The sequence below is a fragment of the Narcine bancroftii genome, chromosome 3, assembly GCF_036971445.1.
Source record: "Narcine bancroftii isolate sNarBan1 chromosome 3, sNarBan1.hap1, whole genome shotgun sequence".
NCBI lineage: Eukaryota > Metazoa > Chordata > Chondrichthyes > Torpediniformes > Narcinidae > Narcine > Narcine bancroftii.
The window spans coordinates 190386117-190401985 of NC_091471.1; the positions used below are offsets into that span (position 1 = coordinate 190386117).

Consider the following 15869-nt stretch of genomic DNA (forward strand, 5'->3'; position numbering starts at 1 on the left):
TGATTTGGTGTACCTAGTCACATCACTTCAGATGGAGGTACGCAGTTTACTTCTCACCTGTGGACACAGATTTTAAACTTCCGTGGAAGTAAATTACACCACAGAACCGCCTATCATCTTCAGTCAAATGGACTTGTGGAACGGTTCCATAGGCATTTAAAGTTGGCACTTAAGGCGAGACTGCAGGGGCCGAACTGGATGGACGAATTACCGTGGGTGCTATTGGGAATATGTACAGCACAAAAGAAAGGACTGCCAGTTTCAACTGCTGAGATGATCTATGGAACTCCACTATCCATTCCAGGTGACATACATTTCGGTAGTGACATAAATCAGACAGCTGACTTGGATATTTTACGTCTTGTGAGAGATAGCAATAGGGCAAAACAACCCTATCCCATGTTTTTTCATGGGAGCTCCAAACATCAGGTGCCACTCGACCTACTGACTATGGAATTCGTGATGGTTCGGAAAGGTCAGAAAGGCTCAGCATTTCAATGCCCGTATGAGGGGCCCTTTAGGGTAATCAGGCGAGAAGGTGTAGTATTTACAATGGACGAAGGGGGCCAAGAGTATATGTTCACAATTGAACTGAAACTGGCACACACTGACCTTTCAAGACCGACCTCCTCACCACTGAAACGTCCCAGAAGATGCCCCAGGCTAAACTACCAGCAGGAACCTGCATCTGGCAGCCACAATTCTGGGGGGGGGGGGGGGGTTAAGGGGGGTGTAGCGGGAGCCCCATGCGAACAATAGAATCACACGCAGCCACAGCAGTATAGCAAGCACATTACCAGAGCGCATAGCCTCCAACGATGTCCCAGTCCTCCAGTTACAAGCCAGGTACCAGCAATTAGGAAAAGCGCCCATGCTTTTTATGGCACCCGACACCAGAGGTTAGAAAGTGACACCACCACATCCCAGAAGGCTCAGCGTGAAACCACTCTAAAAGCTGTGGTTAAGCACAATAAAGGTACCGATTCCTGACTCTACTGTCTCCAGTGTCAATTATTGCCACTTGCGTAAGGTCGTGCCATCAGATAGGCCACTACAGTACCTTGATTGAAAAAGGTTGGCGTAGCAGTTAGCGCAATGCCTTTACAGCGCCAGCAATTGGGAACGGGGTTAGAATCCCGCTCCATCTGAAAAGAGTTGGTACCTTCTCCCCTGCCTGCACGTGGATTTTCCCCTGGGACTCCACCTTCCTCCCACCGTTCAAAACATACTGGGGGTGTTGGTGAAATTGGGCGGCATGAGCTCGTGGGCTGAAATGGCCTGTAACCGTGCTGTTTGTCTAAATTTTAAAAAAAAATTAAATCCTTCCAATATTGAGGGCTGAGAGTGAGGGGAAGCCCCCAACCTACCAACAGTGGGGGAGAAAGTGCTACAAGGGTGGTAACGGGGTATGGAGGGAACAAATATAATAATGGACATTGATGAGAGAGTATCGATGTGGCCGACACTATGAATGTAAAAACGGTTGTCACGTTTTGTAACTAATCTACTGTGTATAGATAGAAAAGAGACGTCTCTTTATCTTTGCCATCTAACTGCCTGACCTGCTGAGTTGGTCCAAACGCCTCATGGGCAGACGGTGTGCATTTCAGGCGGACTTTGTGACGTGGTGAGTGACAGGTGGGGCACTTAGGCGGGACTTCCGCCTAGCGGCCGGCGTTTCCGTTTTCCTTTCTTGGAAAGGGCGTTTGTTGGCCGGCGGGGAGGGGCGTAAACCCTGGACCGGTTCTTATTTAACCCTCTGAAATGGAGGCCAGTCTGACCTGCGCCGTGTGTTTGTCGATGTTTGACAACCCGACCACTCTGCCGGTGTGCTCGCACAATTTCTGCAAGAAGTGCATCCTGGAGTGCGTCACCAAAGCCTTCTGCCCGGGCACCGGCGGCGGCAACGTCTGGCGGAACAGCCAGCTCGAGTGCCCCCTGTGCAGAAAGACCAACGTCATCGCCGAGGGCGCCGTCAACCTGCCCGGCAACACCACGCTGGCCGAGGTGGTGAAGCTGTACAGGTCGCAGAGCGCGGCCGGCGGCCAGCGGGAGCCCGCGGAGGGCCTGGGCGCGGGCGAGCCGGGCGGAGGGCGCGCCCTCTGCCTCTGCCACTCGCCCAGGAGCCTGCAGCTCTTCTGCAGGGTCTGCGGGCAGGCGGCGTGCGGCCGCTGCGTGTCCGAGCACCACCGCGGCGTCTTTCACTCCGTCAACCTGGTGGACGCCATGTATCAGGAGGAAAAGGTATCCGCTTCACGGCGGGAACTGAAAGGCACTTGTGTGGTCAGGCCTGCAAACTTTACAGCTTCCCCTGTCCCTTTTGAGTATCCCGATTTTAAATGGGTGCCCATTGCCTTATCTGCTCAGCCGCCTTCCATTTCTACAGGCGCTTTCAGGGGGCCACAATACACCGATGGAAAGCCGCCCATTATCCCCCAGTGCTGCTCTTGGGTGGCCACCTGAAAGTGGAGAACCCGGCCAGGAGGAGCACTGACCTAACCCTCCTCCTGTTGGTATATTCTCCGCCTCTGAGAATGCCCTGCTGCACCTGAAAGCAGCAGTGGGACTACGGCCACAGTCCATAGGAGCCAGCATTCGCTCGGACGCGGCTCTCCTTCATCTGGCACGTTCAGGTGACAGACAGGCGTCTTCTCCATGGCCACCTGAACGTCCCAGCCGCACTCCCCCGGCCGGGTCTGCCGGCGCCTTATCTGAGTCCGAGCACCTGAAAGTGGCTCTTGTATCCATCCCCTTATCTGACTGGGCAGCAATTTTGTCTTGCTTTGTATTGTAGACTCCTGAAGCTTACGGGGACAATGGTCAATTAACGGTGCTTTAAAGGTGGCTTTTCCCTGATAATCGGGAGTTGTGGTTGAACCAATTGAAATGCTTAATATTTTAAGATGTATTTTCACTGTTCATTTCTTTGAAGCAGAAGTCTGGAAAGCAAGGAGAGATATTAAGTCTACACTAGTTTGGGAAAAATATATCCAGTGAAACTCCATCTTCCTGCAGGAATTCAAATACACGCAATTTCTGTCTGAAAGGGACGAGAGAATTTCTTTACCACACTTCTAGGTCTCGACTGATTTCTTGGAAAATATATTTTTGTCATTATTTTACAATTTTAAAAAAATATAGGCTATTTGGAACCCTATTGCCCAATAGTCACAAAAATGCCTATTAATCATTACTCTCTTTTGAATTAATGTGCCCATTTTGCCCCTCATTGGTTGCCTTAGACTTTTTGACCATACTGTATTGTTTGCCTAGTCAGAAAACTTACAGATTGCAACAAAAGCATAGTTCTCTTTATTAATTCAGTTTATTCAGATACAACCTTCCTTAAGCTTATTATGGGTGTTGTCAGGAAACACTTTATTGCCAAAAGGTAGTACATATCTGAGGGGCACAGAGGCATTGAAAATTTCAAAGTCGATCGATTGAAATAAATACCGAAAAAGATGGGAACATCCAGCAGGTCAAGCAGCACGTTTGTGGAATGTTAACTTTTCATGCCAATGTTTTAAGATTTTTCTCTCCAAATTAGCAGAATACTTAGTGAAAGTAATCTTTTTATTTTCAATATCTGCAATTTTAAAAAATATAGTTGATAGATTTTTGTTGTCTAAGGGTGTTAAGGAAAATACAATTCATCAGTCTGCATCAGCCATGATCTTGAAATAAGTTGGTCTGCTTAATCCATATTCAGACCATTAGCTTGTGATTTACTTTGATAGAGATTTGAACAATAGTTGAGATAGTCCAGCAAGTCTGTGGTCCTGATTTGTGTTAGTGAATGAAAGCAAAATGTTGCAGATAAGGCCACACTGTTTAATGCTAATTGCCATATTTCAGGAGGGATGTGGAAGCTATGGGGAGGGTTGAGAGGCGATTAACCAAGATAATGCCTGGTTTGGAGAATGTCTTGCGGTGCAAGGTTAAAAGATGGGGCTTTTCTCTTTGGAGTGAAGAAGGATGAGAGATGACTTATTGCATGCAAACACCAGAGGACATCTGTACAAGGATAAAGGAGGAAAGTTTGGGGGAGACCAGAGTTTTTATATAAAAAAAAAACTCAGTAATGCATTGCCAGGGGTGGTGGTGGAGGCTGGAACAATAGGGACATGAAAAAGATTCGTAGGCACAAGTATTCAAGAAAAATAGAGGGTTATGAGTGTAAGGTAGAGAAGGTTTAGGTTGTTGAGTAGGTTTCTATCCATTGGCACAACATCCTTGGCTGAAGGGTCTGTATAGTATTGTACTATGTTCTGTTTTAACCAACTAATTTATATTAGAAAATCATTAGATATTTAAAAAATTAGGAGTTTTTTTTGGATTCTTTATTGTTGATACTTCCTCAGGATATTGATGTAAATAATTTAGGGATGATTTATACATTTAAACCGAATCCAAAAATTGTCGAGGGGTAATTCCATATAAGATTAAAAAGTTATGGGAGCAAGATCTTCAGCTTTCATTTTCAGATATTATATGGGATTTTATTTTAAAATTAGTAATTTTTTTATGTCCGTCGCTCAATTTTTATTAATTCAGCCTACTTTTATGGGTAAAAGTAATTCATCGAGCCTACTTTTCTAAAGTTCATTTGGCTAAATTTTAATCCAACGTTACGCAAGGTGCATGACTGAAGAAGGTACTTTGTTACACATGTTCTAGTCTTGTACTTTTTTTGAGACGATGTCTTTTGTATCTTTAATCCTTAACATAAATTTAGCCAAATCTCTTAATTGCCCTATTTGGATTAACTAAAATAACTTGAATTTAACAGCCTCTCAACCCCATGCAACCTCCTTTGCTTCCCTTAAAAGATGCAGTTCCTCCTACTCGCACTCAGTGGCTATCTGATATGATAGCATGTCTAACTTTGGAAAAAATCAAATGCTCTTCTAATGTAATGGATTTGAATTGTTTTAATTGAAGGGGTCCTTTTATCAACTATTTTTTAATTTATATTTAGATATTATTTTGTGATTTTTAGTCTTCTCTAAATGGTAGTAAATTATATGCAATGACCAACAACTTTGGAAGGGAAGGGAGTAGATTTTGTAGAATAGTAATTGTTTTTCTTTTTAAATTGGCCATTTATATTTGTTTAAGTGTGTAGTGCCCTTTTTTTGTCTTTTGGTCTTAAAGTATTTGTTTATATATAATGGTTGTTATTTTACATATAATTACTACACCTGTATATTCCTTTTTTTATGCTTATTCTGTTTAATGGCTTTTAGTTTATTATTATTGAAAACTTAATTAATGTATTGAAAAAGAAAATCATTAGATGTGTTAACATATTTTTGGGATGGATGTTTCTGACCATTTTTTTTCTTAGCTTGATTACCTCAACAACTTGAGGGAACTACGACAGCTGAACGAAAGACTGAAGGTTGAAGTTGCCGATGTCCCTTTGGATGTTGAGGTGAGAATTGTTAGACAAATTAAATGTTCTGTCCGTGTTTCTTTGTCAAAGTAGTTAATTTCTGCCACTTAAAAAAAATAAAATAAAATTCTGCATTACTTGTTTCTGTGTAACTGGCACTTTCAGTAATTAAGTTCAGTAACTAGCTCATAAGGAATAAAGTTACATTCTTCCTAATACAAATTACATATATCTGAAAAAAATGTTCTTGTAAGATGATGGGAAATGGTGATAGCCGCCACATACAATTAATATGATGTATCCAAGTTTGTATTTTTTAACTTCTGAATATACATCTACAACCAGATGAAGCAGTGTTTCTCTGGACCATAGTGCACACACAATACACATCACATAATAATCACATCTATACATAAAGATTTCATTTAAAATAAATACATATAAATATTTTAAGATCATTTACTTCTCGCCCTGCAGGAAGAAACTAATTCCCAGTCTGGCGGTTCAGATTTTGAATCTCCTCTGCCCCCTCCTTGATGGCAGTAGTTCAAGGATACTATGTGATGGATAGAAAGCGTCCTCTAATTTTTTTGAGCCCGATTTACCCAATGATATTGTTAATGTTGTCAATAGAGGATAGGGAGACCCAAGTGATTTACTCGAAAGTTTTGATGATCCTCTATTGACCTCTGGTATTATGCTTTGGAGCTACCAAGCCACACAATGTTGCAGCCAGACGGGACACTCTCAATTGTGCTGTAAAATGTTGTCAAGATGACGGCCTTGTTCTCCTCAGCCTCTTTGGGAAGTGTCGGTGTTACTGCACCTTCCTAACTAATGAATAGGTGTTGTGGGTCCAGCATAGGTTGTTGTTCTCACACCATTTTATGAGCCTCCCAACCTCCTCTCTGGTCTTTTAGATACACCATATGTGTATAGCTCATCAAAATGTGAGTTGTTGTCTTCCAATGTTTGTTGGGGATTTAGAGATAGTAAATGGAGAAACTAAATATGGATAAATAGATACCAAGTTTCAGCAAAACTAAACTATTGGAAATTTCTTTTTCTGAATTTTTCTTTTCCTTGTATGTTGTTCAAGTTGATTGCCACATTATACTTTGTACACAGAGAAGGGATCATCGCATGAGCAATCCAGAGGGTTGAGTTTGACATGCGCAGAATAGTACAAAGTAGAAGAGCAAGGGCACATTGGAGTGATAATGTTATAGTGAAAAGATCAATTGACACACAGCGTAGGAACATTGTTGTGATATTCATTCAGAAGCCTGATTGATGGGCTGTAAGGAAGAAAGTCTTTGAGCATTTTGGTGCATAATATGACTCTTGAATCTTCTTCCCAATAGACATGGGGAAAAGAGAATGTGAATGGGGTAAAAATGGTCCTTCAGTATGTTGTATGCCTTTCCAAAGCAACAGGGAGTGCAGATAGGGTTAATGGGAGGAAGGAACGTTTACATTCCCTACCCGCAGCTTCTTCCGAACTTCGGCAGAGCAACTCCCATACCACTGTGAAGCGTCCAGCTGTGATGCTTTTGATAGTGTATCCGTTAACGTTACTTAAAGATGGGTGGGGGGGTGGCAAATATGCCGAATGTACTTTACTTTCTAAGGAAGTAGAGGCATTGTTGTGTTTTCTTAACCATTGAATCAATGTGGTTGGTCCAGGTCAGATCACTAGAAATGTTTACTCCTAATGTCTTGAAGCTATATGTGGGGAGTGAGTTCTGCTCACCAATCCATCCCCATGCCTCCCCCCATCCCCCCCAAAAGTTATTGGATCAGTTTCTTTTTTCTTAAAGACATTGTGGTAGTTATCTTGACACCAAGCCACTAGACTGTCAATCTCCTTGTTGAATTGCATTTCATTATTTCTTCATGTCCTGCCTACAAGTGTGGTATTGTCACCAAACTTAAAGAATTGGCTACGTAGTTGTGGAAGTCAAGAGAGTACAGTGGAAAGGACATGTTAATGATGAATACCTCGTATTTACCAAATCTAACTTGTTTAAAATTTTTGAAGCCTATTTGTTTTTGATGTTCCTCATCAGGCTTCATTACAGTATATTAACATTATGATCCATTGTTGGGAAGAATTGCTGACTTGCTAATTCACATTGTTCATCTAGCTCATTCTGGAGTACGAGAAAGAAGTTGTTAAGAGCAAGTTTGATGAAATTTCAGAGAAATTAGATCTGAAAAGAAAGCAGTTAATAGAAAAGATTGAAAAACAGATAGAGTGCAAGAGAACTGAACGTAACGCTTGCTTGGCAAGAAAACAAACGCAAAAGGATACAGTCAAGAAGTACCTGGAGGAGTGTGAAAAATTGGTGAATGAATGCAATCCTGTAAATTTTCTCAAGGTAAGACTTTTTAAAATTCCAACTTGGAGATTGCTGGCAAGGACAACATTTAATGACTTTTTATCATTATCCTTTCTGGTACAATTGAAATTGTTACTTAGCCATTGAGTTAAAACAAATGATGAGTGTGAAATTTATAATTCCAATTTGCATAAAAGCATCTTTGAATGCATTTGCAGTGTTATGTATGCCAGTTGAAAGACTTTAGAGGGAGAAGGCAATGCACTAAAAAGGAATGTGCTATACACAAATGCAAGGTATCCAAATTTGAAAACTATACGAAAATAGCTGAAGGCTATGTTGTGACCTCCCAGTGGCTAACCATTTTAATTCCACACACCATTCCTGCAGCAAAATGTCTATGCATGACCTCTTGCACTGCCAAACCGAGGCTTCCCGCAAATTGGAGGAACAACACCTTCTATTCTCTGAGCTTTCTCCATGGTATTACATCAATTTTTGTTTAAACCCTTTCACCTATCACTTTCCTATTAAAGCTAACCTCTCCCCATCACTTCTTTGTTTTTTCTCTCTTCTACCCTCCCACCTGTATTGACCTATGATGTCTTACCTGTTGCCCTCTGCTCCTTCCTCCTCTTCTCCCACACACCTTTTTATTCAGACACCTGTCTGTTTTTGCTTATCCCTGATGATTGACCTTGGCATAAAACGGTGGTTAACCTTTGCTTCCAATGAATGGTGTGTGACCTGCTGCGTTTCTCAGCATATTTGTGTATTGCATTCAACCCAGCATCTCCAGACTTTCTTGTTTAACAACAATGTGATAAGAATTTGGGTAAAACTTGGATTTATTTTTGCCACATTTCTGTTGTGAAGGTAGTTAAAGATTGTAATATGCAAGATAGTGGCCATTTGGAATTCTTCCCTCAAAAACTTGAGTTTAGGAATAGAAAAAAAAATTAAAACTTCATTGTTTTTGTGTGTCAAAGTTTGAAGGTTCTAGAATTACAGAATACAGGGCAGCAAGATTAACGTAGCAGTTAGCGTCATGCTATTACAACGCCAGCGACCTGGTTTGAATCAGGCAGTCTGTAAGGAGTTTGTACATTCTCCCAATGTGAGTTTCTTTCCACCTTTCAAAAACGAATGGGTAACTGATGTATTTGTAGCAGCACAGGCTCGGGCTGGATGGACCTGTTACTGTGCTGTATGTCTAAATTTTTAATTTAAGTGGGATAGGCATTTTGAGGCATGATGCAGTTGAGTCATGACCAAAATTTGCATAATGGCCTTTGTTTATACTTTGTTTCTTCACCTTCCTAACTAATGAATAGGTGTTGTGGGTCCAGCATAGGTTGTCCTTGGGTGCAGGACTGTAAAATTGAGTTTGTTTCTCTGAACCAGACATGGGAATCTGAAGGCAAGATTCTTTTAATTATTGATTATTTTCTAAATCAATCAGATTGAATTGGAAGAATCAAGTAATTAAGTTAAAGCCTTTGCTGCTTTTAAATTAACATTATTCCATATAAATATATATTCAAATCATTGCAAATTTTGGTTTCAGCTGCATTTGTCTCATTTACTCCTCTGATTAACTGCTAATCTTGTAATAAGACAGGACAATTTAGAAAATGTAAGGTATATTGTGTTATTTAAGAGAATATCATGTATTCGCCTGTTCAGATCAGAGCTTGTTGTCACCTCTGAATGATTCTATTAATAAGCTATGCAGAATGGATGCCAATTAAATTGTTAACTTTAAAATCAAGAGAAACAAGTTCTGTTGCAAAGCAGTTAGTAAGGCAGAGAGTGCAGACGTTGCTGGGTATCACCAAAGTTAAACCACAACAAATGTTCCTACCTCTCTCAGATTTTCTGGTTAAATGCCTTTCAAAATAGGTTAAGACTTGTGCTCTAAAAGATTGGGCTCTGAAGGCTGTTGTGGAACAGAGAGACCTAGGGCATGTCACCTGAAAGTGAAGACGCAGGTAGACGTGTGGTGAAGAAGGCATTTGCCCTGCTTTTTCCTTGATGGTGCATTAAGTGCAAGAGTTGGATTATTATGTAATAGCTGTACAAGATAGTGAGACCACAGTTAAAAGATTGTGTGGCTCTGGCTGACCACTTGTGGGGAAATGTGTCATTAAGGTGGAAAGATGAACACAGATGTTGGAGGATTCAGTTAGGAGAATCTGAGTAGGCTAGGATTTTTGTCCTGGGAGCCTAGGAGGCTAAGGTGTGACCTTGCAGAAGTCTATAAAATCAAAGCGGCATAGAAAATTATAGTCTTTTCCTCAGGATAGAAGAGCCTAAAACTAAAGTATGAGGTGAGAGGGGGAAAGATATCAAAGGGACCTGAGGAGCACATTTTTCATATGTTGGTAGTATGTGAAATGTGATGCAAAGGAAGTGGTAGAGGTCAGTGCAATTGCAGCATTCAAAAGACATGTAGACAGCTATGTTGATTATGGTTTGGAGGGATAGGAGCCAAACACAAACAGGACTATCTTGGGCAGACAGATCAGTCAGTGTGGACAAATTGGGCTGTAAAAATGACTCAAAAAGTTGGATAATATTCTTTTAAGGTAATTTAAAAAATCATGAGGTTATGGCCAGAGGTTTGTCTGATAGGACTGCTAAGAATGTGTTCCTCTGCTGTTTTGTTCAATTAAGTGTTCAATTTGTTACTGCAGTTTAGAAGCTGACCCATGCGAAGCTTGTTAATAGGAAAACAGAAGGAGAGGTGGGAATAGAATAGGTTGTAGTGAGGTGTGGTGTGATTTTAGGAAGTGGACATGCTCATGTTTGTGCCAAGTATTTTGCTTGAGAAGTTTTCTCACTGTGTTGGCTAAATTTTTACACAGTTCAGTGTTTTGGGCGGCATGGTTAGCGCAACATTGTTACAGCACCAGAGATTGGGACTGGCGTCCAAATCCCACGCTGTCTGTAAGGAGTTTGTATGTTCTCCCGGTGTCTGTGTGGATTTACGCTGAGGGCTCCGGTGTCCTCCTACCCTTCAATACATACTGGGGGTTGTAGGTCAGTTGGGTGTAATTCGATGGCACTGGCTTGTGGACCAAACTAACCTAAATGTCCATATGTCAAAATATAAAATTTAAATTTAACATTAAAAAAAAATTAATTTTAAGATTTAAATGTGTGTTCACTTTTTCAAGTTGAGTTTTAAGCAAATAGTGAAGGGTGAATAGAAAATACTTCAGTTCAGTAAATTGCACACATTGTCCCTGCCCATAACAGAATAATAGGGATGGAATAATAATATTTTGAGAAATCTTTTTGAAGAGAAGCTTTTTTTTAAAAAAAAAAAGTAGAGTATTATTTCAGTGCATATTTTATTGCAAAAAATAACAATCTGCTTGAAAAACTAGAGGATCAAGCACATCACTGGGAGAAAAGGAATTGTCAATACTTTTGATCAGAACCTTTTATCAAGACTAAAAGTGCAGAGGATAGAGAGCCAGTACAATGAAGACAGATTGTGATAGGAAAAGCTCAGAAGGATATGAACCAAATGCAGGTAAATGCGACTAGCTCAGAATGCCAACTTGGTCTGTATGGAAGTGTTGGGCTGAAGGGCTTGTTCTATGCTGTATACCTTTAATTCTATGAAAGGATGATAAGGGTTGGACAGGGTTCAGTAGGAAATGGTGAATTAAGGATAGATAAGAGATGACAGATAGGTGGGGAGAGTAAGTGGTAAATTGGGGCATTGAGGTGGTTGATTGGCAGGTGCAGACAAAGAGGGAGAGGGAAGAGAAACAGTACTAGGCCCTTTCAAATTACCTTGTAAAATAGGGTTAACCAAGCAATTTACTCAGCTGAAGACCCAGGTACAGGGGTATTTGAAAGGACTGAAACAAATCCCAGAGCTATCTCGGAGGTAGTCAGGGAACCCAATAAAATTTACCAGGGTGTCCACCTGTGCTGATTTGAAAGGAAATGTCACACCTGGTTACTCAGTTGATGTCAGCACTTGCCTGACTGGCTTAATGCAGGATACTGTTGTGGTGCTCCCTTGATGTGCTGCTGCCGCCAACTGACGTGAGGTGCTACCACGATTGGGGGTGGGGAAGATGTGCCACAGTCACAAATGGGGGATGGTTTGCTGTGTGGCATGCTGCTCTGGTTCGTGCCTGTCTTCCTTCCCCATAATCCCCCATGCTGCTGGAGGTTCCAGCACTCCCGCATTTTGCTGTTGAAGTGATTCGGAGCAGCACGTCGTGGCAGCAACCACTCCTTCTGATCACAGCAGCACCCACCCCTAGCGACGTGCACATATTTGGGGGAGGGGGGTTTAGGAGAACTTCAAACAGGGGATTCCCTGTGGTGGTGCCTGTGCTGCATGGCACATCACTCACCATATCATTGCAGGGATGGGATTCCCCTTAAATCATGGGTTCGCAGGAGGCACACACTATCCAGTAATCTCACCTAGGTTCTAGGAGGCCTACTTGGATGCTTAGATTTGAAAGTACCTGACGGTGTCAGGAATTGGAAAATTAGTAAGGCTAGAACCAGCTAGATGGAAGGTGATAAGTGGAAACTAGGGCAATCAGTGCTGGAATCTATTGAGCAAGAAAGATAATAATGGTGATTAAACTCAAAACTATTAGGGGAGAAGTGAAGGACAGTTTGGATCAAATCGGTCCTGTTGGTATAATGGCAAGATGGGTAGATAGGGTTGGGATTGGAATGGGAAGGAGAATGAGCAGGATGGCTGAATGGGGGACTGGGAAAGAGGAACAAAGTGGAAGGGGCTGGGTGGAAAGGGGAAGAATAGAAGTAGATTGGAAGAAGAGAGAGGGGACTCACTGAACCTAGAAAGTTCAATGTGTCTCCAGTATAGACAACACTTTCCAAGTTCCAATATTTTCCAATTTCAAAACATATCTTCCAGGAAACATGAGTGTCAATATTCCAAATTACTATCTTTTTAATCCAATAAATCAAAGTTTGTAGTTGCAGATGTAAGTAGCTTTAATTCATTGATAAAATATATAAACATTTTGCATAACTTCGTATTGAGATTTTCGTAATGATGAATAAACAAAGCATACTCTCTAATAACATAACAATATTTCACTTTAAATGGATATATGCCAAAATTAAGATTATTAAAGCAAATAAAGACAAAATTGAGATGAATTCAAAGAAAAGTATCTCAAGCTTGCATTTCTTCCAAAATTCTTCGAAGTATGAGATGCAAACTCTCCGTACTCCTGAATGTTATGTCATGTGGCATAATCACTATGGTAATGCTACAAACAACAATTTATTAAATGGATAGGCATAAAATTAACAAAGATCAAAAATACTAAGTTTTACCCTTTACATCCAGTATACTGTACATATATTTGGTTGTTCAAATTCAGAACTGGCTATGATTGGATATTATATCAATAATTTATATTCAAAATTTGCAGGATTTTTGAGTTGTCAAATTTTGAGTTTCTTTTTCTCCTAAACAAATGCAACATGCGCATATCACAATCTTTTGATTTGTAAATGTAGAAACCATGGAACACTACAGCACAGAAATAAGGCCTTCTGTCAAGTATCAATGATCTGCACTGAATCTTAACCTTCCAAACCCCTCTCTTTCATGTACCAACCAATTTTTTTTCTTAAAATGTGTTCTTTATCATTTCTTTAGGGTATAGTATTCTAATGCTTAGATTTGCATTGTGAAAATGACCACAGCAATGAAATGCTGAACCATTAGATTGCTGTTTCCAGAGAAGATGTTGGGTTCAGTTAGGAAATTGAATTGAATATGATTTCTTTATTCTGTAATAGATTTAAAATCTATTTTGACAACATTGCATTTTAACATTGTAAAGTTCAGTTAAATAGCACTTGCAAAACAACAAATTTTGTGACACATGTTCATGAAAATAAACCTGATTCTGACTTAAATCAAAAATGGAATTAATTTGTATTTATTAATTTTGCTCTGGCTATTATGAGTTGAACATTTTGAATCCTCCCAATGATTCTGAGAATATTTACATAACACAGTTGTAAGAAGTAAAATACAAAAATAGCAAAATTGTTAAGAAAAGTTTTTGTTCCTTGCCCTACCTCTGCTTGAGGAATGGGTGTGTTGGGGTTGATCTTTCAATTCCTGTTCCTCAAAACACAGAATAGTTTGATGATTGTGAGCAGAAGAAGAAATGCGGTTGTATTGTTTATTTTTCTGCCCTTAATAATTTTTTTTTGTTTTGCCTGTGTATCTCTACTCCCTATCTACCAATAGTCAATTCTGCAGATGTTGGATATATGAAATTTTTTTTAAAAACTGAAAATGCTGGGAACTGGCAACAGATCAGGCAGTGTCTGTGGATAAAGAAACGGACTTACCAATTTAGAACAGAAGCTCTGAGTGAGAAAACAAAGTGGATAGTGAATACGGAGAATGGATTTCTTCTTTCTTTGGCTAGGCTTCGCGGACGAAGATTTATGGAGGGGTAATGTCCACGTCAGCTGCAGGCTCGTTTGTGGCTGACAAGTCCGATGCGGGACAGGCAGACACGGTTGCAGCAGTTGCAAGGGAAAATTGGTTGGTTGGGGTTGGGTGTTGGGTTTTTCCTCCTTTGTCTTTTGTCAGTGAGGTGGGCTCTGCGGTCTTCTTCAAAGGAGGTTGCTGCCCGCCGAACTGTGAGGCGCCAAGATGCACGGTTTGAGGCGAGATCAGCCCACTGGCGGTGGTCAATGTGGCAGGCATCAAGAGCTTTCTTTAGGCAGTCCTTGTACCTTTTCTTTGGTGCACCTCTGTCTCGGTGGCCAGTGGAGAGCTCGCCATATAACACGATCTTGGGAAGGCGATGGTCCTCCATTCTGGAGACGTGCCCTACCCAGCGCAGTTTGATCTTCAGCAGTGTGGATTCGATGCTGTCGGCCTCTGCCATCTCGAGTACTTCGATGTTGGAGATGAAGTCGCTCCAATGAATGTTGAGGATGGAGCGGAGACAACGCTGGTGGAAGCGTTCTAGGAGCCATAGGTGATGCCAGTAAAGGACCCATGATTCGGAGCCGAACAGGAGTGTGGGTATGACAACGGCTCTGTATACGCTAATCTTTGTAAGGTTTTTCAGTTGGTTGTTTTTCCAGACTCTTGTGTAGTCTTCCAAAGGCGCTATTTGCCTTGGCGAGTCTGTTGTCTATCTCGTTGTCGATCCTTGCATCCGATGAAATGGTGTAGCCGAGCTAGGTAAACTGGTTGACCGTTTTGAGTTTTGTGTGCCCGATGGAGATGTGGGGGGGCTGGTAGTCATGGTGGGGAGCTGGCTGATGGAGGACCTCAGTTTTCTTCAGGCTGACTTCCTGGCCAAACATTTTGGCAGTTTCCGCAAAACAGGACGTCAACCGCTGAAGAGCTGGCTCTGATTGGGCAACTAAAGCGGCATCGTCTGCAAAGAGTAGTTCATGGACGAGTTGCTCTTGTGTCTTGGTGTGAGATTGCAGGCGCCTCAGATTGAAGAGACTGCCATCCATGCGGTACTGGATGTAAACAGCGTCTTCATTGTTGAGGTCTTTCATGGCTTGCTTCAGCATCATGCTGAAGAAGATTGAAAAGAGGGTTGGTGCGAGAATGCAGCCTTGCTTCACGCCATTGTTAATGGAGAGAGCTCACTGCTGTATCTGACCTGACCTTGTTGGTTTTCGTGCAGTTGAATAACCATGTTGATGAACTTTGGGGGGCATCCGAGGCGCTCGAGTATTTGCCAAAGCCCTTTCCTGCTCACGGTGTCGAAGGCTTTGGTGAGGTCAACAAAGGTGATGTAGAGTCCTTTGTTTTGGTCTATGCACAGAGAATGGATAGTGCCACAGTAATGGCTTGGATGGATAGCAACAATGTCTCTGTGGTGATGATAGCTGATGTGATGATGCACTGTTCATCTGGCTGTCTGGGTGATGAATTAATTAGAAGGGACATTTGGAAAAGTGAAGAAATCCAGGTTGTTGCAATGCATACAACTAAAAACAAAAGGAGAATACTGGAAATGCCCCACAAATAGGCATTGTCTGTGCAGAGAGAACAACTGAGTCAATATTACAGATGAGTAACCTTGCAGCAGAACTGTCCATTTCTGATAGAAAAATAA

The 15869-nt window shown here is 41.4% G+C and overlaps 1 protein-coding gene across 2 annotated transcripts in view; it reads left to right on the forward strand.

The window, feature by feature from the left end:
• The first annotated feature begins 1666 nt into the window (after positions 1–1666).
• LOC138757958 (uncharacterized) overlaps positions 1667–15869 on the forward strand; it is a 63003-nt gene continuing 48800 nt past the window's right edge. For both annotated transcript variants that reach the window (XM_069926146.1, XM_069926148.1), the window contains exons 1-3: positions 1667–2244; positions 5351–5437; positions 7546–7779. In XM_069926146.1, the coding sequence (XP_069782247.1) occupies positions 1765–2244; positions 5351–5437; positions 7546–7779 (801 nt within the window). In that variant the 5' untranslated portion in view covers positions 1667–1764. The remainder of the gene's footprint in view (positions 2245–5350; positions 5438–7545; positions 7780–15869) is intronic.